Source organism: Crinia signifera, chromosome 7 (assembly GCF_055691185.1).
Source record: "Crinia signifera chromosome 7, ASM5569118v1, whole genome shotgun sequence".
Taxonomy (NCBI): domain Eukaryota; kingdom Metazoa; phylum Chordata; class Amphibia; order Anura; family Myobatrachidae; genus Crinia; species Crinia signifera.
The window spans coordinates 13,946,249-13,973,568 of NC_139223.1; the positions used below are offsets into that span (position 1 = coordinate 13,946,249).

A 27,320-nucleotide genomic window follows, 5' to 3' on the forward strand; every position below is an offset into this window, starting at 1 on the left:
ATACGTTTTCGGGGTTTAGCCGCAAATATTAAGTATCTCCTAAATGTATCAAAGGGGAACCTCCTTGCAGCACTGCCGGCCGCTTCCCCCATAGGTATCTATGGGGTATGCGAAGTTGCCCGATGTATCAACATCGGGCAGCCCGGCATCGCACCCCTGGGCTATCGCCATTCTGGGATGGCGATAGCCCATTGTAGCCCATTGTAGCTAGCCTGCTCGGGCAGTGCGGTAAGAGGGGTCGGCGGGGGTCAGCACATAATCGTGCATGCCGTGACCCCCCGGCTTCCGGGTTAGGGCTTCGCAGGGACGGGCTCCTATCGCCCTCAAGCGTCATACATCCCGGTGATCCTGGGCGGTAATATTCCACCCAGATCGCATTGTAAATGCGATCATGATAAATGGGCACCTAAGGGAGAAAGGAAGCACTCAACAGAGAAAAGATTTATTGTAGACCGAGTTACTGGAGTGGATACCATACAACTACAGACATTGCCTTCTTTTGGGGTTGAGTTGGATTGGCACAGGTAAGGAGTAGTCTGTTAAATTGAGATGTAAACCAACATGTGTGCCGTTGCTCGGTAGTAAGATTAAACGGCAAGGGCTAACGGTTGGTGGTGCTCCCAAATGGAGTTCAAATGTTGAACTGAAAAGGAAAGTCAAAAGATGACTTAAAGGGAACCCGACAAGGTTTTTTGGGGCACGCTTGTAAGTAGTAATATATGTTTGATATGGTGTCTATTAGTTAAAACATAACTTTTAATTTTTGAAACACTTAAAAAACAGATTTAGCATAAGAGGGGGTATACATTTGCTGAGGAACTTCAGATTGTTAAATTAATTCTTCCTCCTCCAAGCATTAAATCAAATTTATACTGACTCTGTCAGGTACTTAATTGCAGGTAAACTTTGCGAAAATTAGTCACTCGTATAGCTATTTCTTAGCATGGCAGTTATAACAGAAAATGATTGTGACATCTGCTTGTAATCTAGGTTTGAAATAGCAGTTCTGATGGCGCAGGACACACCACCCCTCAGTAGTCGAATGAAATTAATTTATGCGGTGTCAGATGAGGAAAGGGAGATAGAGTCACAGCTTGACAGGAGTAAATCAGGATAAGAGGAAAAAGGTGTGGATAAAGCGTCACTCTCACAGCTGTTGGCTTCTGCTGTTATGGCGGATTACGGCACCGACTATTCCCTGTTAGTTCCCCAGACAGGTGCTTGGACGGCCCTTCACTGCTTAGCTTCTGGGTTCGGATAGTACCAGGCGGTTCAGTGAGGTATAGCTGTATGGTTATAATGAGAGAGCCCTGCTGGTGGAAAATGAGCTCAAGCGTGCTTCTGCTGTTGGTCCTGCAGCAATAAAATCCTCCCTGTTACCATCGGGGCCTTGCAGGGTGAAAAATTAGCAGGAGGGCCAATGAGAGAGTCACTAAAAAAGTGAGAGTGGTCAGAAAGAGGGGGAATGTAGTGCCTGAGCCCAACTTCTGCTGTCCCCAATCTTACAATGTATAGGACTGGGGATGAGAGAGAGGGGGTGAGGCGATCCTCCCTGGATTGGAAACACAAGGGCGGTTTGCCCTGGATAGAGAATGAGAGTGAGTGACAATTCAGTGGATATCTGAATGTCAAGGTGGAGGGATGCTCGATGAGAGTAAAATGGTGAATTTACCCTCAGTCCAGAAAGCTGGCTAGTGTTCTAGGTGTCAGAATATTGGTTGATCTGATCACCCAGTTCACCCCGGGGTTTGTTTAGTACTGTTTAGTGAACAGGGGAAACAGTGACGAATTCTGACATTTAGACAAATTGGCAGATTTTTGTCGCTGTAGTGTTAAAAATTGGCAGATTTTTGTCGCTGTAGTATTACAGGTATATGTCATCGGTCAATTAAGATATGGCACCCTTCTCCTGTCTGTACTACAAATGAAGCCATCTGCATGCAACTTTTCCTGTGGTTAGATACAGTTAGTAGCGTTTTTAAATAAATAAACAAACACACAAACTGGCTATAGTTACGGTTGGCAAAAATTCTCCTAACAACAAGGTTTGATAGCCACAGGAATGATTTTTGGGTACACCATGTACTAAATTAATTTTTGGGTACGCCGTGTACCAAATGGTAATGGATCCTGACTGTTTTTACAGTACAAGTTTAGTAGATTGGAGCTGACAGGTCCTGGTCATAAGCCAAGTCCACAGGTCAGAGTACATACAAGGTATACTAAGCAGTAAATATATCCGGACTGTTTTTATAATGACAAGTTGGTAAATTGGATCCGACAGATCCTGGCCGTAAGCCAAATCAGCAGATCATAGTATGTGTTAAATACAGCACAATTTGTGATGAGATATCACCTGTAGGTCCTCTAATCACACAAGGTAACACGATACATTCAGGTAATCCTGTAGAGGTTAAGTTATTTTAACTGTGCACATCCCGTGCATGGAGCAGTGTTTGGTAAGAAGGCTCTGGTGTGTAAGTGCTGCCGTTCAATATGCAGCGCAATCTACTATGAGAGATCACCATAAGTCTTCTAAGCACAAAAAATATGATAAACTGAACCAATATATACAGACAGTCCCGTTAGAGCTGCGTTGCTACACGCGCACGTCTGTACTGTACCCAGAGCTATGTTAATTAGAGAGGCTCTGGAGTGTAAGTGCTGACGTCCAGTAAATTACTTGCAGGCACAGCCTGCTTTACCTTATTGCCCAGATGCAGCGAAGAAGGCGGGAGACAGCCGGACGCCGGACCTGGGTGTCCGTGGAGGACACGGTCGAGGGTATCCTGAGGGGGGTGTGTCCTGTGCGTCAGAGGACACGTGTTTCGCTGTAAAGCTTGTTCACTGACGCGTCAGTGAACAAGCTTTACAGCGAAACACGTGTCCTCTGACGCTCCAACACTCAAGAGGTCGACACCAATTTTTCATGTTTTTTTGGCGTCTATGTTGACATATGTCAGCATGGACACCGAATAAGTGTACCATATCCCCTCGCATGGCTCACTAACCTCGCCACTTTTATATGCCCACTCGGATAGTAAAGTATGAACCAAGTCGGCCTAAACTAAAAAACACTCGTGTCCACCTTCTGTCATTTTTGACCTAGGGTATGACATCAATTCTTAGGTGTCGAACTAGTCACTGTCGAACTATAATGGTCAACCTAAAAAAGGTTGACATTGACTAAAGGTGGACATAAGCAAAAGGTCGACACAAGGTTTTAATTATAAAAAAAAAAAAAACAACAACTTGTTCTTACTTCACAATCCCAGTGCGCATAGAGGGAGAATATAACAGTGTGCCGAGCGCAATGAGCCGCGTGAGGGGACGCGGTACCATTATAACACATGTCAACACATGTCTACATACACACCAAAAAAGCAAACATCTGTGTCAATATTTTCCTGTGTGGACAATCTACATTCCAACCAGTTGTCCATGTCTACCTAGAGACCATATCACTATTGGCCAATACGCCCATATTAATCTGGGGAAGACAATGTTCATCAATATAATTATATTGGTTCAGTTGGATTTTTGTTCTTCACCCCTTAGGAAATCATCGGCTACTTCCCGACATAACCCATAATACAGTCATCACCCAATGTTATCAGAGACTAGCCACAGAATGTATTCAGGGACAAGCCACAGCATTCCCTGCATAATTGTAGCATTATAGTCCCCAGTCCTATCTGACACATGTAGTACTTTAAGAGCACAAAATATGAACGTTATCATTAGGGTTTAATAACACGAAGAAAGACGCAATTCTTTCGGAACTGAAGCAGTAATAACACAAAGACGAATAGAAATGCAAAAAATAAATAAAGAACAGAGCCGAGGACCAGAGAATATTGGGGTATTCTTAGGGGATTTGGTTAATTCCCCAGAAAATGTCATTTTGAGATTAAACATCATTTTTATTTAAACTTTTCTTCACCTTTTATACAGAATTCATTAACCCCTCGTTTCCTTCCAGGGAACATAATGATTTGCTGGAAGCGTTATCCGCTGAAGCACTTCCCGATGTTTGGGATCGATCACCTGCAATTGTTTTACCGAGTCCAGGTTTTGTGCATGTGCCCAAGTCCCCTCATTTCTCACATGTAACAACCATTTAAAGGTCATCTCAGAGCCTAGTTTAAATCTGAAACAATTTATTCATATAAATAATATAAATATACAAACATACAAAGTATTAGAAGCAGATGATAGAATGAAAAATATTTACAGTCAGTACATAAATAGTTTCTCTCTCCGTCCTAAGAAGCGCGATGCTCTGCAGAGCCGTCGGCGCTGTGCGGATTTGTTTAGAGAATATAAAGTGCTTTGACACGTGACATCATCCAGTGCAAAAAAAAAACCTACAATGACATCATCACGGAAGTAAAATAGCAGCATCACAAAACATAAATATGCGTTTCCTTAAATAAAGCATTAAATATAAATATTTATTAAATAGAGGATTTTATGAGAATGCGTTATCCTCTTATATCAGTGCATTTGTACCCTGGTATTCCAGAGATTTCCTCTGCCTCTTATCTGTGGCTCGATAGCTGTATACTGCCACTGTCTAGTGCCAGTGACTACAGTATGTAAATGAGCCAGAGGTGACGGAGTTATTGTAACATAGGCAACGCTACTGCTGTGAAACTACACGTCCAAGCAAGTCCAGCCTGTTGAAGTCATTGCAGGCCTACACTCTTTAATCATGGTTGGAACAGTAAGGGGTAAATGTACTAAGAGTCCTATTGAAGATGGGTTGTTGCTATGGGCAACCAGTCAGATTTTTCGGTACTTATGTAGTATCTGGGCGTCCGATTTTGTGATTGTATGCCTTACCTTAAGGCATACAATCAGATGCGATGCGATGCGATTCGATGCGATTTTGCATAGGATTCAATGTTAAGAAGGTCCTGTTCATTTCCCCACTATCCAAGTGGGCATAGAGTTGATTTTATATAGCGTGGCGAGCGCAGCAAGCCACCGAGCCCGAAGCGTGGCGAGCGCAGCGCGCCCCGCGAGGGGACGCATATTTCTTAAAAAGTATTCTGTGTCCCCTCGCGGGGCTCGCTACGCTCGCCACGCTTCGGGCTCGGTGGCTTGCTACGCTCGCCACAGGTTTATATCCAACTCCATGCCCACTTGGATAGTGGGGAAAGGAAAAGGACCCCTTTTTCCCATTGAATTCTATGTTAAAATGGACTCAGACCATTTTAACATTGAATCCTATGGAAAAATCTTGACCATCGCATCGCATACGATTTGGTCGCATGAGATGCGATGCGATGGGATCCGATCCGACATCTAAATCGGACGCCCAGATACTACATAAGTACCGATTTTACTTCTTATTTATTTAGCACCTTCTAGAAGATAATAGACACATCCCCGATACATAGTAACCAGCCAACGTTACGAGGAGCCTTTGCGCCACCTGGTGGCACAGATGAGGAATGACAACATGCAGGGAGAAACCTTTTGAGGATGACAGGTAGCAGGGACTGTTGAGTTACCCAGCTTTGTCCTTACATGGGAATGTTTACAATGTGCACATCACCCGCACACAGGTCAGGTGACCATTTCATGGGCGGAGCCAATGATGAGAAGTTATTAGGCCTATGCAAAACTTTACTACCTTATAAACGTATTCTGCCCTCTGCCTGTTCTCTGTCAGCATCCGGTGATGGCATGCTGTATACCTCTGTCCTCCCAACTAGAAGAAGGCTGGGTTTGAAAAATAACAGTTAGGAGCTTATCTTTCTCCTCTTTATCTCTCCAAGTTATGTAACCCATCCTAAATTTGGCATTACTAGTGGTGTCTCCCCGCCTCTCAGGAGGAGACCAGCTCCTGATGGACTAGGTTCTGGCAACATTCCGGGTATGGGTAAAAATCGGATGCGGCCAAGACCCCGGAATTCTACTTAGTCCCCAACATTCCGGCTTCTCAGGCAGGACAGGGTAGAAGTTGAGGCCAGACCTCCGGCCCACAGATCCCCTCCTACACCAAAGGCAGTAAGCTCTGCTGCCTACTCCTTGACCTAGCCAGCCATGCCCCAATCCCTGGAGCCCTATGTCCTTACTCTACCACCTCTGTTTCTCTTTGCCTTTGTGCGTTGGGCCCTAGAACCTGCAGCAGTCCTTCCTCTCTTGCCCAGCGCTCTCCCTTCTGCCTCGTGGTCCTCTCAGAATAGAAATGTCCTTGGGCACTCTCATCAGCCAGTCCCTGTATTCTCTGCAGAGCACGTAGCCTCTGACCTTCATTTTGAACGTGCTGTCATCGGTGGATGCCCAGCTCAAGGGCTCAGGATGGATGGGTGGTGGTTGGAAGCCCAAGATGATCATAGCCGTATTGATGTTACTCAGCAAAGCCTCAGAGGACCTCTGAGCTGCCTCCAGAAGCTTGTGCAGATCTGCTGCTTCTGGGTTCAGGTTGTACTGGTCATCCTGGACCAGCTGGAGGAACTCGGAGATGGCTGAGAAGGCCTCCCTGTCCAGCAGTAGACGTTCTCCCGGGCAGAGACATCTCCAGGTCCTGAAGCCCAGGGCAGCAGTGGGGAGGCCTTTCTCCAGCCAGTAGGGGAATTTGAATCCAGGGTCTCTGAACGGTGGGCCCTGATACTGCAGCTTTATGGGGGAAACACAAGACAGACCAACGGTTAGAGGAGAACCCAGAAGACGATGGAGATAGAGAAATGGAGAAGAATGTACACAGAGGAGAGGCACAGGAGATAGGGAACAGCGGGAGAAAGGGATCAAGGGTGGGGAATTGATCAGGAGAGAGATAAACTACCAACCAATCACCGTCTAACAGCCCTATTACAGGCTGTTTTTGAAAATGGCAGTTAGGGGCTATTTTGGTTGGTACTTTGGGGTCTATGTACTAAACAGTGGCTGACAGGAGCATGGGTTAGCCACAGACGTGATGGCCAAGAACACTGTATGGAAAATCACTTTGTATGGAAAATCACTTTGCTGCTCTTCCATCCAATTATCTATTACAGGGGTACCCAGCTCCAGCACTAAAGTACCCCGAACAGGTCATGTTTTCTGGATGTCAGGGAGAAATCCTGAGAGCATGTGCTGTTGGGGGGTTCATTGAGGACTGGAGTTGAGAACCACTGATTTAATATGAATAATTACAGCAAATACACCTGAATATAACATCTGTATACAATGAACAGCAGGGACACATCTCCAGGTATAACACAATGGGGCAGATTTACTAAGCCTTGGAGAGTTGTAAGGTGAAGAGAGATAAAGTAGCAACCATACATCTCCTAACTGCCACATTACATGCTGTATTTAAAAAATGACAATTAGGAGCTGATTGGCTGGTACTTTATCTCTCTTCAAGGTGAGAGTTTGAAAGATGACAGCTGATGGGTTCCACTCACATATGTGTTGAGCATCAGGGTGGCATTGGCCTGATGTAATATCGCTAGGCTCTGTATCTGGGTGAGGATCTCTTCTCCGGTCAGGGGTACAGCCGTAGAGCCCCGAAACCACGCAGCGACGCCCAGCGCCAGGATCACTGCACATAAACAAAAAGCAATGCAAATAAGTCATAATTTGTGTATACACAGCCCCTCAGCATTGTATGCACAGTACCACTACATGTCTCTACACATGTGCCCAGTACCACTGCATGTCACTACACCTGTACCCAGTACCACTGCATGTCACTACACCTGTACCCAGTACCACTGCATGTCATTACACCTGTGCCCAGTACCACTGCATGTCATTACACCTGTGCCCAGTATCACTGCATGTCACTGCACCTGTGCACAGTACCACTGCATGTCACTGCACCTGTACCCAGTACCACTGCATGTCATTACACCTGTGCCCAGTACCACTGCATGTCATTACACCTGTGCCCAGTATCACTGCATGTCACTGCACCTGTACCCAGTACCACAGCATGTCACTACACCTGTGCCCAGTACCACTGCATGTCACTACACCTGTGCACAGTACCACTATATGTCACTACACATGTGCCCATTACCACTGCATGCCACTACACCTGTGCCCAGTACCACTGCATATCACTACACCTGTGCACAGTACCACTGCATGTCACTACACCTGTGCCCAGTACCACTGTATGTCACTACACCTGTGCCCAATACCACTGCATGTCACTACACCTGTGCCCAGTACCACTGCATGTCACTACACCTGTGCCCAGTACCACTGCATATCACGACATCTGTGCCCAGTACCACTGTATGTCACTACACCGGTGCACAGTACCACTGCATGTCACTACACCTGTGCACAGTACCACTGTATGTCACTACACCTGTGTACAGTACCACTGTATGTCACTACACCTGTGCACAGTACCACTGCATGTCACTACACCTGTGCACAGTATCACCGCATGTCACTACACCTGTGCACAGTACCACTGTATGTCACTACACCTGTGCACAGTACCACTGCATGTCACTATACCTGTGCCCAGTACCACTGCATGTCATGACACATGTGCACAGTATCACCGCATGTCACTACACCTTCGCACAGTACCACTGTATGTCACTACACTTGTGCACAGTACCACTGTATGTCACTACACCTATGCACAGTATCAGTGCATGTCACTGCACATGTGCACAGTATCACTGCATGTCACTACACCTGTGCACAGTATCACAGCATGTCACTACACCTGTGCACAGTATCACAGCATGTCACTACACCTGTGCCCAGTACCACAGCATGTCACTACACCTGTGCACAGTATCACTGCATGTCAATACACCTGTGCACAGTACCAATGTATGTCACTACACCTGTGCACAGCACCAATGTATGTCACTACACCTGTGCACAGTACCACCGCATGGCACTACACCTGTGCACAGTACCACCGCATGTCACTACTCCTGTGCACAGTACCACCGCATGGCACTACACCTGTGCACAGTACCACTGCCTTACTTCTGCCCTGTCCCCGCTACTTACACTCAGGCCACCGTTCTCTGTCTAGCATCAGCCAGGAGAGAGAACTTACCTGTTCCTGCCAGCATCCTGCACCCCAGCCTCGTACCTGTGATACACCTGTCCTACGGGTGTAATGTTTTTATACCTGTCCTCTACCCCATGTAGTAATCTGTAAACGTCACACACCCCCTGCCGCGCCGCTTGGAAAGGAATCCCCATTCCTGGGCTCAGCTCTGATTCTGGCTTCCTTCTAAGAAATGCAGGAAGAGATGACAGCAGCGGAGGGAGGGGGGGGGGGGGGGCGGTGAGTCGGGGAGAAGGTATGTACAGGTGGGAGAGCTATGAATAGGTTCTGTGACCCCATGAAAGCGGGATAAGTAGTGACTCGCGCTTCCTCCCTCTTACCCCCCAGAGCCGTCACCTTGCTGCAATTAAGAGCTTTCAAGAGAGCTGACGGAAGTATCGCTGAGACAATGAGGCACTGCAGGAGTAGGGTTACTGGCTGATACCTCACCCCCCTTAGAGGTATTATGTGAGTCGCCCGCCTTTCTCTCCCAGGGATTTGGCACATTCTAGGGATAACACATGTACGCACGTGTGCATGGGTGACCCCGGCAGGGGGGCAGCCCGGGCAGTGACTAAGGACAGATGTGCACTGATGAGCGGGCACTGAGGAATGACTACACTGCAGGGGATGATACAGGATACATAGGGAAACCCTAGACCAGACTCTACGCCTACGTCATATCCCAGTGCTAGACATGGCTGCCGGGCTTTCCATCTCGAAGACCGAGTTGCGTAATCCAAGCATTCTGGGGCCGAAGGACCTTTGGACCCTCTCCAAAAGGTCCTACGCCCCCCAGTTACTTCTCAATCCCCTCAGAGGCAAACGGCCTAGAGGGGGAAAAGGGTCGTGGAGAGACCCCACCCCCAAAGTGGTCAGGATAGGTGGGCTTCCCTCCGCCTTGTGGTTCTCCCAACTTCCTCAGGGTTATCCCCGGCAGTACTCCCCAGGGTACGAGAGCCACAGTATGAGGGGGGCAGGGCAGCTCATAAGAGTCCAGGCCGAAAATATGTGACACTACGGGATGGAATTTACTAAAATGGGACCAAACAGATTATATCTATAATCCTAATAGTCCTAATGAGAAATGATAAACGAGAAAAGTGACAAACGAGAATAACAAAGTGACACAAATGATACCTCTTACTCATTATGATTGCACATGATGTCATGGTGTCACTGTCTGTCCGCTGGTGACATCACAGTACATGGGAAGTATTATAAACAAAGAAATATATATATATATATATATATATATATATATATATATATAAATTGTATAATCTCTCTGATCCTAATAGTGACATATACATAGATTTATTAGTAAATCAGGGAAATACAGTCTATGGGGCAGCACGGCTGGTGTAATGGTTAGCATTGCTGCCTCACAGCACTGAGGTCATGGGTTCTATCCCCACCATGTGTTATATATACGGGGCAGCACGGACGGTGTAATGGTTACATTACTGCCTCACAGCACTGAGGTCATGGGTTCTATTCCCACCATGTGTTATATATACAGGGCAGTACGGATGGTGTAATGGTTACATTACTGCCTCACAGCACTGAGGTCATGGCTTCTATCCCCACCATGTGTTATATATACAGGGCAGTACGGACGGTGTAATGGTTAGCATTGCTGCCTCACAGCACTGAGGTCATGGGTTCTATCCCCACCATGTGTTATATATACGGGGCAGCACGGACGGTGTAATGGTTACATTACTGCCTCACAGCACTGAGGTCATGGGTTCTATTCCCACCATGTGTTATATATACAGGGCAGTACGGATGGTGTAATGGTTACATTACTGCCTCACAGCACTGAGGTCATGGGTTCTATCCCCACCATGTGTTATATATACAGGGCAGTACGGACGGTGTAATGGTTAGCATTACTGCCTCACAACACTGAGGTCATGGGTTCTATCCCCACCATGTGTTATATATACGGGGCAGTACGGATGGTGTAATGGTTACATTACTGCCTCACAGCACTGAGGACATGGGTTCTATTCCCACCATGTGTTATATATATGGGGCAGCACGGCTGGTGTAATGGTTAGCATTACTGCCTCACAGCACTGAGGTCATGGGTTCTATCCCTACCATGTGTTATTTATACGGGGCAGTACGGACGGTGTAATGGTTAGCATTACTGCCTCACAGCGCTGAGGTCATGGGTTCTATCCCCACCATGTGTTATATATACGGGGCAGTACGGACGGTGTAATGGTTATAGCATTACTGGCTCACAGCGCTGAGGTCATGGGTTCTATCCCCACCATGTGTTATATATACGGGGCAGTACGGATGGTGTAATGGTTATAGCATTACTGCCTCACAGCACTGATGTCATGGGTTCTATCCCCACAATGTGTTATATATACGGGGCAGTACGGACGGTGTAATGGTTACATTACTGCCTCACAGCGCCGAGGTCATGGGTTACATTACTGCCTCACAGCGCCGAGGTCATGGGTTCTATCCCCACCATGTGTTATATATACGGGGCAGTACGGACGGTGTAATGGTTAGCATTACTGCCACTGAGGTCATGGGTTCTATCCCCACCATGTGTTATATATACGGGGCAGTACGGATGGTGTAATGGTTAGCATTACTGCCTCACAGCGCTGAGGTCATGGGTTCTATTCCCACCATGTGTTATATATACGGGGCAGTACGGATGGTGTAATGGTTATAGCATTACTGCCTTACAGCGCTGAGGTCATGGGTTCTATCCCCACCATGTGTTATATATACGGGGCAGTACGGAAGGTGTAATGGTTACATTACTGCCTCACAGCACTGAGGTCATGGGTTCTATTCCCACCATGTGTTATATATACGGGGCAGTACGGATGGTGTAATGGTTAGCATTACTGCCTCACAGCGCTGAGGTCATGGGTTCTATCCCCACCATGTGTTATATATGCGGGGCAGTACGGATGGTGTAATGGTTAGCATTACTGCCTCACAGCACTGAGGTTATGGGTTCTATTCCCACCATGTGTTATATATATACGGGGCAGTACGGATGGTGTAATGGTTAGCATTACTGCCTCACAGCGCTGAGGTCATGGGTTCTATTCCCACCATGTGTTATATATATAGGGGGCAGTACGGATGGTGTAATGGTTAGCATTACTGCCTCACAGCACTGAGGTCATGGGTTCTATCCACATCATGTGTTATATATACGGGGCAGTACGGATGGTGTAATGGTAAGCATTACTGCCTCACAGTGCAGAGGTCATGGGTTCTATCCCCACCATGTGTTATATATACGGGGCAGTACGGATGGTGTAATGGTTAGTAATGGGTTCTATCCCCACCATGTGTTATATTTACGGGGCAGTACGGATGGTGTAATGGTTAGCATTACTGCCTCACAGCGCTGAGGTCATGGGTTCTATCCCCACCATGTGTTATATATATATATACGGGGCAGTACTGATGGTGTAATGGTTAGCATTACTGCCTCACAGCACTGAGGTCATGGGTTCTATCCCCACCATGGCCGTATCTGTGTGGAGTTTGTATATTCTCCCCGTACTTGCGTGGGTTTCCTCTGGTACTCCGGTTTCCTCCCACAATCCAAAAATATACAGGTAGGTTATTTGACTCCCAACAAAATTAAACCTAGAACATAGAAAGTAGATGCTAATGTCCGTAGAAACATCCCATGAGAAATAGAAGTCCCATCTTAGTAAATTTCCCCCAGAATGTACACTGGCCAGGAGATTCCGCTCTGTCTCTGTCTGGGGGTCCCGGTATCTGCATTACTCGCTGTGTCTCTGTCTGGGGTCCCGGTATCTGCATTACTCGCTGTCTCTCTGTCTGGGGGTCCCGGTATCTGCATTACTCGCTGTGTCTCTGTCTGGGGGTCCCGGTATCTGCATTACTCGCTGTCTCTCTGTCTGGGGGTCCCGGTATCTGCATTACTCGCTGAGTCTCTGTCTGGGGGTCCCGATATCTGCATTACTCGCTGTCTCTCTGTCTGGGGTCCCGGTATCTGCATTACTCGCTGTGTCTCTATCTGGGGGTCCTGGTATCTGCATTACTCGCTGTGTCTCTGTCTGAGGGTCCCGGTATCTGCATTACTCGCTGTCTCTCTGTCTGGGGGTCCCGGTGTCTGCATTACTCGCTGTCTCTCTGTATGGGGGTCCCGGTATCTGCATTACTCGCTGTGTCTCTGTCTGGGGGTCCTGGTATCTGCAATACTCGCTGTGTCTCTGTCTGGGGGTCCCGGTGTCTGCATTACTCGCTGTCTCTCTGTCTGGGGGTCCCGGTATCTGCATTACTCGCTGAGTCTCTGTCTGGGGGTCCCGATATCTGCATTACTCGTTGTCTCTCTGTCTGGGGTCCCGGTATCTGCATTACTCGCTGTGTCTCTGTCTGGGGGTCCCGGTATCTGCATTACTCGCTGTCTCTCTGTCTGGGGGTCCCGGTATCATCATTACTCGCTGTGTCTCTGTCTGGTGGTCCTGGTATCTGCATTACTCGCTGTGTCTCTGTCTGAGGGTCCCGGTATCTGCATTACTCGCTGTCTCTCTGTCTGGGGGTCCCGGTGTCTGCATTACTCGCTGTCTCTCTGTCTGGGGTCCCGATATCTGCATTACTCGCTGTGTCTCTGTCTGGGGGTCCCGGTATCTGCATTACTCGCTGTGTCTCTGTCTGAGGGTCCCGGTATCTGCATTACTCGCTGTGTCTCTGTCTGAGGGTCCCGGTATCTGCATTACTCGCTGTGTCTCTGTCTGAGGGTCCCGGTATCTGCATTACTCGCTGTGTCTCTGTCTGGGGGTCCCGGTATCTGCATTACTCGCTGTCTCTCTGTATGGGGGTCCCGGTATCTGCATTACTCGCTGTCTCTCTATCTGGGGGTCCCGGTATCTGCATTTCTCGCTGTGTCTCTATCTGAGGGTCCCGGTATCTGCATTACTCGCTGTCTCTCTGTCTGGGGGTCCCGGTATCTGCAGTACTCGCTGTCTCTCTGTCTGCGGGTCCCGGTATCTGCATTACTCGCTGTGTCTCTGTCTGGGGGTCCCGGTATCTGCATTACTCGCTGTGTCTCTGTCTGGGGGTCCCGGTATCTGCATTACTCGCTGTGTCTCTGTCTGAGGGTCCCGGTATCTGCATTTCTCGCTGTGTCTCTATCTGGGGGTCCCGGTATCTGCATTACTCGCTGTGTCTCTGTCTGGGGGTCCCGGTATCTGCATTACTCGCTGTGTCTCTGTCTGGGGGTCCTGGTATCTGCATTACTCGCTGTGTCTCTGTCTGAGGGTCCCGGTATCTGCATTACTCGATGTGTCTCTGTCTGGGGGTCCCGGTATCTGCATTTCTCGCTGTGTCTCTATCTGGGGGTCCCGGTATCTGCATTACTCGCTGTGTCTCTGTCTGGGGGTCCCGGTATCTGCATTACTCGCTGTCTCTCTGTATGGGGGTCCCGGTATCTGCATTACTCGCTGTCTCTCTATCTGGGGGTCCCGGTATCTGCATTTCTCGCTGTGTCTCTATCTGAGGGTCCCGGTATCTGCATTACTCGCTGTCTCTCTGTCTGGGGGTCCCGGTATCTGCAGTACTCGCTGTCTCTCTGTCTGCGGGTCCCGGTATCTGCATTACTCGCTGTGTCTCTGTCTGGGGGTCCCGGTATCTGCATTACTCGCTGTGTCTCTGTCTGGGGGTCCCGGTATCTGCATTACTCGCTGTGTCTCTGTCTGAGGGTCCCGGTATCTGCATTACTCGCTGTGGTCAGTCTGGGGGTCCCAGTATCTGCATTACTCGCTGTGTCTCTGTCTGGGGGTCCCGGTATCTGCATTACTCGCTGTGTCTCTGTCTGGTGGTCCCGGTATCTGCATTACTCGCTGTGTCTCTGTCTGGGGGTCCCTGTATCTGCATTACTCGCTGTGTCTCTGTCTGGGGGTCCCGGTATCTGCATTACTCGCTGTGTCTCTGTCTGGGGGTCCTGGTATCTGCATTACTCGCTGTGTCTCTGTCTGAGGGTCCCGGTATCTGCATTACTCGATGTGTCTCTGTCTGGGGGTCCCGGTATCTGCATTTCTCGCTGTGTCTCTGTCTGGGGGTCCCGGTATCTGCATTACTCGCTGTGTCTCTGTCTGAGGGTCCCGGTATCTGCATTACTCGCTGTCTCTCTGTCTGGGGGTCCCGGTATCTGCATTACTCGCTCTGTCTCTGTCTGGGGGTCCCGGTATCTGCATTACTCGCTGTGTCTCTGTCTGAGGGTCCCGTTATCTGCATTACTCGCTCTGTCTCTGTCTGGGGGTCCCGGTATCTGCATTACTCGCTGTGTCTCTGTCTGAGGGTCCCGGTATCTGCATTACTCGCTCTGTCTCTGTCTGGGGGTCCCGGTATCTGCATTACTTGCTGTCTCTCTATCTGGGGGTCCCGATATCTGCATTACTCGCTGTGTCTCTGTCTGGGGGTCCCGGTATCTGCATTTCTCGCTGTTTCTCTGTCTGGGGGTCCCGGTATCTGCATTACTCGCTGTCTCTCTGTCTGGGGGGTCCCGGTATCTGCATTACTCTCTGTCTCTCTGTCTGGGGTCCCGGTATCTGCATTACTCGCTGTCTCTCTGTCTGGGGGGTCCCGGTATCTGCATTACTCGCTGTCTCTCTGTCTGGGGGGTCCCGGTATCTGCATTACTCGCTGTCTCTCTGTCTGGGGGTCCCGGTATGTGCATTACTCGCTGTGTCTCTGTCTGAGGTCCCGGTATCTGCATTACTCGCTGTCTCTCTGTCTGAGGTCCCGGTATCTGCATTACTCGCTGTGTCTCTGTCTGGGGGTCCCAGTATCTGCATTACTTGCTGTGTCTCTGTCTGGGGGTCCCAGTATCTGCATTACTTGCTGTGTCTCTGTCTGGGGGTCCCGGTATCTGCATTACTTGCTGTCTCTCTATCTGGGGGTCCCGGTATCTGCATTTCTTGCTGTTTCTCTGTCTGGGGGTCCCGGTATCTGCATTACTCGCTGTGTCTCTGTCTGGGGGTCCCGGTATCTGCATTACTCGCTGTCTCTCTGTCTGGGGGGTCCCGGTATCTGCATTACTCGCTGTCTCTCTGTCTGGGGGGTCCCGGTATCTGCATTACTCGCTGTCTCTCTGTCTGGGGGTCCCGGTATCTGCATTACTCGCTGTGTCTCTGTCTGGGGGTCCCGGTATCTGCATTACTCGCTGTCTCTCTGTCTGAGGTCCCGGTATCTGCATCACTCGCTGTATCTCTGTCTGGGGGTCCCGGTATCTGCATTACTCGCTGTGTCTCTGTCTGGTGGTCCCGGTATCTGCATTACTCGCTGTCTCTCTGTCTGGGGGGTCCCGGTATCTGCATTACTCGCTGTCTCTCTGTCTGGGGGGTCCCGGTATCTGCATTACTCGCTGTCTCTCTGTCTGGGGGTCCCGGTATCTGCATTACTCGCTGTGTCTCTGTCTGGGGGTCCCGGTATCTGCATTACTCGCTGTGTCTCTGTCTGAGGTCCCAGTATCTGCATTACTCGCTGTGTCTCTGTCTGGGGGTCCCGGTATCTGCATTACTCGCTGTGTCTCTGTCTGGGGTCCCGGTATCTGCATTACTCGCTGTGTCTCTGTCTGGGGGTCCCGGTATCTGCATTACTCGCTGTGTCTCTGTCTGAGGTCCCGGTATCTGCATTACTCGCTGTGTCTCTGTCTGGGGGTCCCGGTATCTGCATTACTCGCTGTCTCTCTGTCTGGGGGTCCCGGTATCTGCATTACTCGCTGTCTCTCTGTCTGGGGGTCCCGGTATCTGCATTACTCGCTGTGTCTCTGTCTGAGGGTCCCGGTATTTGCATTACTCGCTGTGTCTCTATCTGGGGGTCCCGTTATCTGCATTACTCGCTGTGTCTCTGTCTGAGGTCCCGGTATCTGCATTACTCGCTGTGTCTCTGTCTGGGGGTCCCGGTATCTGCATTTCTCGCTGTTTCTCTGTCTGAGGGTCCCGGTATCTGCAATACTCGCTGTCTCTCTGTCTGGGGGGTCCCGGTATCTGCATTACTCGCTGTCTCTCTGTCTGGGGGTCCCGGTATCTGCATTACTCGCTGTCTCTCTGTGTGGGGGTCCCAGTATCTGCATTACTCGCTGTGTCTCTGTCTGGGGGTCCCGGTATCTGCATTACTCGATGTCTCTCTGTCTGGGGTCCCGGTATCTGCATTATTCGCTGTCTCTCTGTCTGGGGGTTCCGGTATCTGCAGTACTCGCTGTGTCTCTGTCTGGGGTCCCGGTATCTGCATTACTCACTGTGTCTCTGTCTGGGGTCCCGGTATCTGCATTACTCACTGTCTCTCTGTCTGGGGGTCCCGGTATCTGCATTACTCGCTGTCTCTCTGTCTGGGGTCCCGATATCTGCATTGCTCGCTGTCTCTCTGTCTGGGGGTCCCGGTATCTGCATTACTCGCTGTCTCTCTGTCTGGGGGGTCCCGGTATCTGCATTACTCGATGTCTCTCTGTCTGGGGTCCTGGTATCTGCATTACTCGCTGTCTCTCTGTCTGAGGGTCCCGGTATCTGCATTACTCGCTGTGTCTCTGTCTGAGGGTCCCGGTATCTGCATTACTCGCTTTCTCTCTGTCTGGGGGTCCCGGTATCTGCATTACTTGCTGTCTCTCTGTCTGGGGGTCCCGGTATCTGCATTACTTGCTGTCTCTCTGTCTGGGGGTCCCGATATCTGTATTACTCGCTGTCTCACTGTCTGAGGGTCCCGGTATCTGCATTACTTGCTGTCTCTCTGTCTGGGGGTCCCGGTATCTGCATTACTCGCTGTGTCTCTGTCTGGGGGTCCCGGTATCTGCATTACTCGCTTTGTCTCTGTCTGGGGGTCCCGGTATCTGCATTACTCGCTGTGTCTCTGTCTGAGGGTCCCGGTATCTGCATTACTCGCTGTGTCTCTGTCTGGGGGTCCCGGTATCTGCATTACTCGCTGTCTCTCTGTCTGAGGGTCCCGGTATCTGCATTACTCGCTCTGTCTCTGTCTGGCGTCCCGGTATCTGCATTACTCGCTGTCTCTCTGTCTGGCGTCCCGGTATCTGCATTACTCGCTCTGTCTCTGTCTGGCGTCCCGGTATCTGCAGTACTCGCTGTGTCTCTGTCTGGGGGTCCCGGTATCTGCATTACTCGCTGTGTCTCTGTCTGAGGGTCCCGGTATCTGCATTACTCGCTTTCTCTCTGTCTGGGGGTCCCGGTATCTGCATTACTTGCTGTCTCTCTGTCTGGGGGTCCCGGTATCTGCATTACTTGCTGTCTCTCTGTCTGGGGGTCCCGATATCTGTATTACTCGCTGTCTCACTGTCTGAGGGTCCCGGTATCTGCATTACTTGCTGTCTCTCTGTCTGGGGGTCCCGGTATCTGCATTACTCGCTGTGTCTCTGTCTGGGGGTCCCGGTATCTGCATTACTCGCTGTGTCTCTGTCTGGGGGTCCCGTTATCTGCATTACTCGCTGTCTCTCTGTCTAAGGGTCCCTGTAAAACATATAACTGTCATATAGAAATATTTCATATCAACAAACACTTAAGCATAGACATGCCCACATGTGAAGTCAGACACACCCATATGTGGAGGTAGACACGCCTTTGAGCTGATTATGACACGCCCCCTTGACATCATACTGTAAGCTCCTTGATTCTAGTTTACCAAAGTAGCCAAGTATGGTCCATGCCCCAGATCTCTGGGACACAGTGACATACAGTATCTGGGGCACGGCGCTGTCAGCTGCCCGGCTGTGGCAGAGAGAATAACCGTGGTTCCCTGATATGTGATGACAGGGTTAGTTTCGCTGACTGGGGTGTATCAATGTCATAGTGTCCCCATTGTCTGTCTGGTGATACAGAGGAGGGGATGTGGTTTGATGAAAGGGGGGGATTCTCTGAAGTTTGTCTCAGTCACCCGTCAGGAATCCAGACAGATACTATGGAACCAGTAGCAGCCGGTCGCAGGCTGCCAAACACAACATCTGGGTGCTTGGTGTGCCAGCCTCGCGGGGAGCCGGTGGCTGGGCCGGGTTACATAAACTGTCATCATCATGACCTAATGATGGGATAATTGCTAAATGATTTAATGACATGTTGCTGCTAATGTAAGCAAATTACCGTAACTTAGGGCGGCCAATCACTGCTCAGCTTCTGCAGGCCAAGCTGATGATGGAACATGTCAGATATGTGCTCTAATAAGCCACTGTGCCGCTGAGTCATCATTACTGTCCCTGCTGGGATTTGTGATGGGCCTGTCCCCTCTTTCTCCTGCTGTCCCCTCCTTCTCCTGTCACCTCCTCCTGCTGACCTCGTCAGCTACTGGCCATTTCTCCTGCTGCTCCCTGTTCCTCCTGTCCCCTTTTCTTGCTGTCTTCTGCTGCCCACCTTTCCTGCTGTCCACTTCTCAATCTGTACCCGAATCCTGCTGTCCCCTGCTGTTCCCCTCTATTTCTGTCCCCTTCTTCTGCTGTCCACTTCTCATTCTGTCTCCTTCTCCCTCTATCCATTCCACCTCTTGGCCCCTCCTCCTGCTGTCCCCTTCTGCCCATTTATCCTGCTGCTCCCTGTTCCTCATGTCCCCTTCTCTTGCTGTCTCCTGTTTTCCTCTTTTCCTGCTTCCCACCTCTCCTGCTGTCCCCTTCTCCTGCTGTCCCCCTATCCCCTCCACCTCTTGTCCCCTCCTCCTGCTGTCTTCTGCTACTGGCAATTTATCCTGCTGCTCCCTGTATCTGCTGTCCCTTCTCCTCCTGTCCCCTTCACCTGCTGTCACCACCACCTGCTGCCCCCTTCTCTTGCTGTCTCCTGCTGTCACCACCACCTGCTGTCCTTTTCTCCTGCTATCCCATTCTCCTGCTGTTGCCTGCTAACCCCTTCTCCTATCCCCTTCTCATGCTGTCCACTTCTCCTTCTGTCCCCTTCTCCTGCTGTACTCTGCTCCTGTTGTCTCTTGCTGTTCCCTTTTTCCCCTATCACCTCCACCTATTGTCCACTCATCCTGCTGCTCCCTTCTGCTACTGCCCTTGTCTCCTGCTGCTCCCTGCTCCTGCTGTCTCCTGCTGCCCCCTCTAATGCTGTCCCATCCCCCTGCTTTTCACTTTTCCTTCTGTCCCCTACTCCTGCTCTTCCATTCTGATGTACCCTGCTCCTGCTGTCCCCCCCATTCTGCTGTACCCTTCTCCTCTGTCACCTGCTGGCCCCTCCTCCTGCTGTCTCCTTATACCCCCTATCCCCTCCCCCTGCTGCACCCTTCAGCTACTTGCGATTTCTCCTGCTGCTCCCTGTTCATACTGTCCCCTGCTATCCCCTTCTCGTCCACCTGCTGTACTCCTCTTCTGCTGCCCACTTCTCCTGCTGTGACGTCCACCTGCTGTACTCCTCTTCTGCTGCCCACTTCTCCTGCTGTGACGTCCACCTGCTGTACTCCTCTTCTGCTGCCCACTTCTCCTGCTGTCCCTTCTGATTCCATGCTGTCCCACCCTATTACTGCCATCTGTAGATGAAGGACTGTTAGCAGTACCTAGAATCTCCCATAATTCATCTGGGGGTCGAGCTTTTAGCCATGCGGCTCGGACTTTATGGAACTCACTTCCCAGCACAGTACAAGAGGTCCCCACTCTAGAATCTTTCAGAAACATTTGTATTAGCCTTGGGCCCCTGGAATCAGGCCCTGTGCAAATGGTAAATATACATCAGTGCTGGATAAACTGCTTGTGTTAACCCTTTGTGGATATGTGTAAATTAGACCTGATTATTGAATGCTAGGCCGATGTTTTTGTAGTGAGTGATTATTGTCCACATGCACATTTGTCACAGTCGCACTGCACATGCCCAAATTAGCATCTGCTAATTTACTATCAGCCGAAATTCTGGTGTAGGAATGAATACACCATCGATAGAACTCGGACGAATATGGCCATGATTTCTATGGTGGTCGGCTCATTTACTAACATTCGTACTGCTGAATTCGGATGGTAATTCAGCCAAAAATACAACTGGAAAATACTACTCATTTTCCAGGCGTAATTGGCTGAAGCCTGCACGGATCAGTCAGATCAGTTATATCAGTGAGATCATTAGATCAGTCAGATCAGTTATATCAGTCATATCAGTTATATCAGTCATATCACTCAGATTAGTCATATCAGTCAGATCAGTTATATCAGTCAGATCAGTTATATCAGTGAGATCATTATATCAGTGAGATCATTATACTGTATCAGTCAGATCAGTCAGATCAGTTATATCAGTTATATCAGTCAGATCAGTCAGATCAGTTATATCAGTGAGATTATTATATCAGTGAGATCATTATACTGTATCAGTCAGATCAGTCAGATCAGTTATATCAGTCAGATCAGTCAGACCAGTTATATCAGTCATATCAGTCATATCATTCAGATCAGACATATCAGATATATCAGTCAGATCTGTCATATCAGTCAGATCAGTTATATCAATCAGATTAGTCATATCAGTTATATCAGTGAGATCAATATACTGTATCAGTCAGATCACTTATATAAGTCAGATCAGTCATATCAGTCAGATCAGTTATATCCGTTATATCAGTCAGATCAGTTATATCAATCAGATCAGTCATATAATTCAGATCATTCAGATCAGACATATCAGTCAGATCAGTTATAACAGTCATATCAGTTATATAAGTAAGATCAGTTATACGAGTCAGATCAGTCATATCAGTCAGATCAGTTATATCAATCAGATCAGTTATATCGGTCAGATCAGTTATATAAGTAAGATCAGTCATATTAGTCATATCAGTCAGATCAGTTATATCAGTCATATCAGTCAGATGAGTTATATCAGTCAGATCCGTGCGATGTAAAAAAGTTGAAAATTAATAATTGAGAAAAAGAGCTTGGGGTCCCCCCTGCCCGGCTATAACCAGCCCTGGGCTCATTGAGCCGGTCCTGGTTGCATAAATACATAGGAGGGGATGAAATGGGTTCCCCCTGTATTTCTATAATCAGCACCAGGCTCTTGGCCCATACCTGGTTCCTAAAATATGGGTGACAAAAGTAGGGGTGTCCCTTATTTTGGCAACCAGCACTGGGCTCACACAGCCAGCAGTGTCATGCAACATGCCATTTTTTTCATAAGGTCCCCTGGCCAAAACATGATCACTTTCCAGGGGAACCACGGCCCAGGCTGAAGCCTGGGGCTGTCCTCGCCACTCCTGGGCTGTCGGTGGCAGACCGATGGCAGTTAAAAGTGTAAAAACAGAAAAAAGTATTGGGTTGTGTTGTGGAACTACAAGAACCAGCAAGCCTCTCCCGCAGGAACTTGGAGAACCACAAGTCCCAGCCAGGGCCGAATTTCCCGTGAGGCACGTGCCTAGGGGCGGCACAAGTTTGGGGGCGGCACTTGGATGCCTGTGATGGTACTGTCTGCCCAAAATGTACCAATAACTGCTAAATATCCACTGTACTGTACTATATTCCATCTCAAATAGAGTGTAAATGGATAGGACATGCAGTTACTGCCCCTGTAATCTGTCCTACTTAGTAAATATGTATTCATAATAAAAGAACATGTCACAGTTAGTGGCTTTTTTTTTTATAAATCCGTTATATTGGCTATTATCAAATGAGGGCTTATAAGTAATCAATAAAAATAATATACTTAGACAGGGGGTGGGGGGCGGCATTATTGTTGTGCCTAGGGGCGCCGTCATCCCTAAATCCGCCCCTGGTCCCAGCACAAGTGGCATTAATGAGCATGCTGGTTCTTGTAGTTGACAACAGAAGCAATACCTAAATAAAACAGATACACACCGTAATAAAGTGTAACTTTAATACACACCACACACATCCATACTCACCTATAGGGTCCCCCGTAGGCAGTGCTATTTTTCAGCAGGAACCAGCAGGAACTCAGTTCCTGAACCTCTAATTAAATATGACATCATCAGGAACTGAAAATCTACTTTTCATAAGATAAGTTTTATTTTAAAGTCACCTGTGAGTGCCTTTGTTTCTAAATACAATATATACATCTATCTCTCCCTCCCTCTCTCTATTATATATGTTTTTTTTTTATTTATTTCATTGATCCACCCCCAGACCTGGAGTTCCTGAACCTATTTTTCCAGAAAAATAGTACTGCCCGTAGGCCTGTCCTCTTCTCCAGTAGAATCCATAGGGTACCTGTAAAAAAATTATACTCACCTCCCCTCCTACGTAGATCCTGTCCTCTTTGTTCCATGTAGCATCCAGGGTGTAAAAAATATAAACCGATTGCCCGTATTTAACGTACTGAGGAACCACAAGTGTATTAACACTTGCAGCTCCTTGCCAAGAATAAGGGAGTCCTCTGTGACATCATTCATCGGCTCCTCCCTTTAGCCAATCAAGAGCTGGCACCAGAGGAGCTCAACCTCTGATTGGCTCTGCGTGGCTCCTCAGGCGTGCATGTCATGAATTTAACATGGGCTCCTATGGCGGGAACTGGCAACTCAGGCTGACCGCAAGTGCCCTCAATGGGGTCACCTTGCGGTCCAGGCTGAGTTGCAGGTTCCCACCACCAGAGAAGCCCAGATCAAGTTCATAACAGCTGGTTACTCCGCATATAATGCCAGACAGGGCGTCCCCTCTTGCAGTAACAGTCCAGCAGACTTCTGTATTGAGTCCTCCCTCAATGATCAGTGTACAGCTGATAATACCACCTGATAGCGCCGACACGAGAGCCGACATCAGACGTTCTGATCGTCCCTCAGCTCACACAGCAAAGACATTCCCTCATGAATCAGGGTGAGTGACAAACACTCCCCCGGATCTGGAAGCAGCCGGTGCAGGGTGTATATTACACACCTGCAGTATCGCTGCCAAGTGGATTCCCCCGCTCTTGGTGAGTCACCGCTGCCATTTATACAGCAGCTGGAGTTTCCCAAAAATACAATTTTCTACAAAACAAATCAAACTTTATTAAAAATGATTGGAAGACGATGAAACGATGGATTCATCAGGTATGTATTTGTTATATGCAGCCTGTCTGGTATTACATGCTACAAGCTAGAAGACACTGACCTGTTTCACAATTGCCTGGGGAACTACAAACTCCAGGATGACCTATCAGACTGTTACGGTCATTATACTATTATTGTTTAAAAATAACAGTGAATGGCATAGAGCAGTTGCTATAGGTTACAGAAGAGGTAGGCAACCCTCGGCATTCCAGCTGCTGTGGAACTACACATCCCATCATGCCCTGCTGCAGGTTTTCTGTAAGGGGATGCTAAAACGGTAGCAGGGCATGCTGGGACGTGTAGTTTTGCAGTAGCCGGAATGCGACAGGTTGTCTTCCCAAGAATTACAGCATAATATTGCCGCAAGCTCCCAGTGTAGGTGGGTATCTGTGCCCCCGGGCAGGACAAGGTTACCAGAGAACAAGATGTCACTTTCCACGGAATTGCATTTGCATAATCTTATCTGAGACGTATTTCTTCAGAGACACAAGATGACAAGATACAAAACGGAAATGTCTCCTCTTCTGGCACCAGCATGCTGCTTATATCATTCACTGCCAAATATCCATGAGGCACCTTTGCGGTTGTTGTCTGTATTTGGACACTTGGGAGTAAGATACGATAATGGAATATGTGCACGTTGGGGATGAAGGACATTTCGCCAAAGCTATTTTTAGAGGACATTATGATTTGTACCCTAAGAATAACAGATGAGTTTCCAGCTTTATTTTATAAATAACAGGTTACTATTGCTACACAGACCTTGTTCAATATGGAGAAATGGAGTGCAAGATACCTTTTATTTCACTGGGACCCAGTGACATCACTGAAAGCACGGCCTATCCAGTCACTAGGAACCAGTGATATCACTGAGGGTGCAGCCTATCCAGTCACTAGGAACCAGTGATATCACTGAGGGTGCAGCCTATCCAGTCACTAGGAACCAGTGATATCACTGAGGGTGCAGCCTATCCAGTCACTAGGAACCAGTGCCATCACTGAGGGTGCAGCCTATCCAGTCACTAGGAACCAGTGATATCACTGAGGGTGCAGCCTATCCAGTCACTAGGAACCAGTTATATCACTGAGGGTGCGGCCTATCCAGTCACTAGGAACCAGTTATATCACTGAGGGTGCGGCCTATCCAGTCACTAGGAACCAGTGATATCACTGAGGGTGCAGCCTATCCAGTCACTAGGAACCAGTGACATCACTGAGGGTGCAGCCTATCCAGTCACTAGGAACCAGTGATATCACTGAGGGTGCAGCCTATCCAGTCACTAGGAACCAGTGATATCACTGAGGGTGCAGCCTATCCAGTCACCAGGAACCAGTGATATCACTGAGGGTGCAGCCTATCCAGTCACTAGGAACCAGTGCCATCACTGAGGGTGCAGCCTATCCAGTCACTAGGAACCAGTGATATCACTGAGGGTGCAGCCTATCCAGTCACTAGGAACCAGTGATATCACTGAGGGTGCAGCCTATCCAGTCACTAGGAACCAGTGCCATCACTGAGGGTGCAGCCTATCCAGTCACTAGGAACCAGTGATATCACTGAGGGTGCAGCCTATCCAGTCACTAGGAACCAGTTATATCACTGAGGGTGCAGCCTATCCAGTCACTAGGAACCAGTTATATCACTGAGGGTGCAGCCTATCCAGTTACTAGGAACCAGTGATATCACTGAGGGTGCAGCCTATCCAGTCACCAGGAACCAGTGATATCACTGAGGGTGCAGCCTATCCAGTCACTTGGTGCCAGTGACATCACAGAAAGTACTTCCTATCCGATCACTAGGAACCGGTGATATAGTGACATCACTGAGAGCGCAGCCTATCCAGTCACTAGGAACCAGTGATATTACAGAATGTGCAGCCTATCCAGTCACTAGGAACCAGTGATATCACTGAGGGTGCAGCCTATCCAGTCACTAGGAACCAGTGACATCACTGAGGGTGCAGCCTATCCAGTCACTAGGAACCAGTGATATCACTGAGGGTGCAGCCTATCCAGTCACTAGGAACCAGTTATATCACTGAGGGTGCAGCCTATCGAGTCACTAGGAACCAGTGATATCACTGAGGGTGCAGCCTATCCAGTCACCAGGAACCAGTGATATCACTGAGGGTGCAGCCTATCCAGTCACCAGGAACCAGTGATATCACTGAGGGTGCAGCCTATCCAGTCACTTGGTGCCAGTGACATCACAGAAAGTACTTCCTATCCGATCACTAGGAACCGGTGATATAGTGACATCACTGAGAGCGCAGCCTATCCAGTCACTAGGAACCAGTGATATCACAGAATGTGCAGCCTATCCAGTCACTAGGAACCAGTGATATCACTGAGGGTGCAGCCTATCCAGTCACTAGGAACCAGTGACATCACTGAGGGTGCAGCCTATCCAGTCACTAGGAACCAGTGATATCACTGAGGGTGCAGCCTATCCAGTCACTAGGAACCAGTGATATCACTGAGGGTGCAGCCTATCCAGTCACCAGGAACCAGTGATATCACTGAGGGTGCAGCCTATCCAGTCACTAGGAACCAGTGCCATCACTGAGGGTGCAGCCTATCCAGTCACTAGGAACCAGTGATATCACTGAGGGTGCAGCCTATCCAGTCACTAGGAACCAGTGATATCACTGAGGGTGCAGCCTATCCAGTCACTAGGAACCAGTGCCATCACTGAGGGTGCAGCCTATCCAGTCACTAGGAACCAGTGATATCACTGAGGGTGCAGCCTATCCAGTCACTAGGAACCAGTTATATCACTGAGGGTGCAGCCTATCCAGTCACTAGGAACCAGTTATATCACTGAGGGTGCAGCCTATCCAGTCACTAGGAACCAGTGATATCACTGAGGGTGCAGCCTATCCAGTCACCAGGAACCAGTGATATCACTGAGGGTGCAGCCTATCCAGTCACTTGGTGCCAGTGACATCACAGAAAGTACTTCCTATCCGATCACTAGGAACCGGTGATATAGTGACATCACTGAGAGCGCAGCCTATCCAGTCACTAGGAACCAGTGATATCACAGAATGTGCAGCCTATCCAGTCACTAGGAACCAGTGATATCACTGAGGGTGCAGCCTATCCAGTCACTAGGAACCAGTGACATCACTGAGGGTGCAGCCTATCCAGTCACTAGGAACCAGTGATATCACTGAGGGTGCAGCCTATCCAGTCACTAGGAACCAGTTATATCACTGAGGGTGCAGCCTATCGAGTCACTAGGAACCAGTGATATCACTGAGGGTGCAGCCTATCCAGTCACCAGGAACCAGTGATATCACTGAGGGTGCAGCCT

At 48.9% G+C, this 27,320-nt stretch overlaps 1 protein-coding gene across 1 annotated transcript; it reads right to left on the reverse strand.

Annotated features, from left to right (window-relative positions):
* Window positions 1–6,126: 6,126 nt before the first annotated feature.
* CTF1 (cardiotrophin 1) lies at window positions 6,127–21,486 on the reverse strand. The gene is made up of 3 exons (XM_083154876.1): window positions 21,381–21,486; window positions 7,401–7,537; window positions 6,127–6,630 (listed from the first exon to the last, which is right to left on the reverse strand). Exons 1-3 carry the CDS (start codon window positions 21,484–21,486, stop codon window positions 6,127–6,129), a joined length of 747 nt encoding a protein of 248 aa, XP_083011002.1.
* Window positions 21,487–27,320: the final 5,834 nt, after the last annotated feature.

What these genes read in the sequence shown, in the direction of transcription:
- CTF1 (XM_083154876.1), bottom strand. Translation starts at nt 21,486, where the DNA reads ATGACTAATCTGATTGATATAACTGATCTGACTGATATGACAGATCTG. An exon ending in TGATATGACTGATATAACTG is followed by an intron (nt 7,538 to 21,380) that starts GTCTGACTGATC and finishes GTTTATGTGCAG; the next exon opens with TGATCCTGGCGCTGGGCGTC. An exon ending in CCCTGATGCTCAACACATAT is followed by an intron (nt 6,631 to 7,400) that starts GTGAGTGGAACC and finishes TCCCCCATAAAG; the next exon opens with CTGCAGTATCAGGGCCCACC.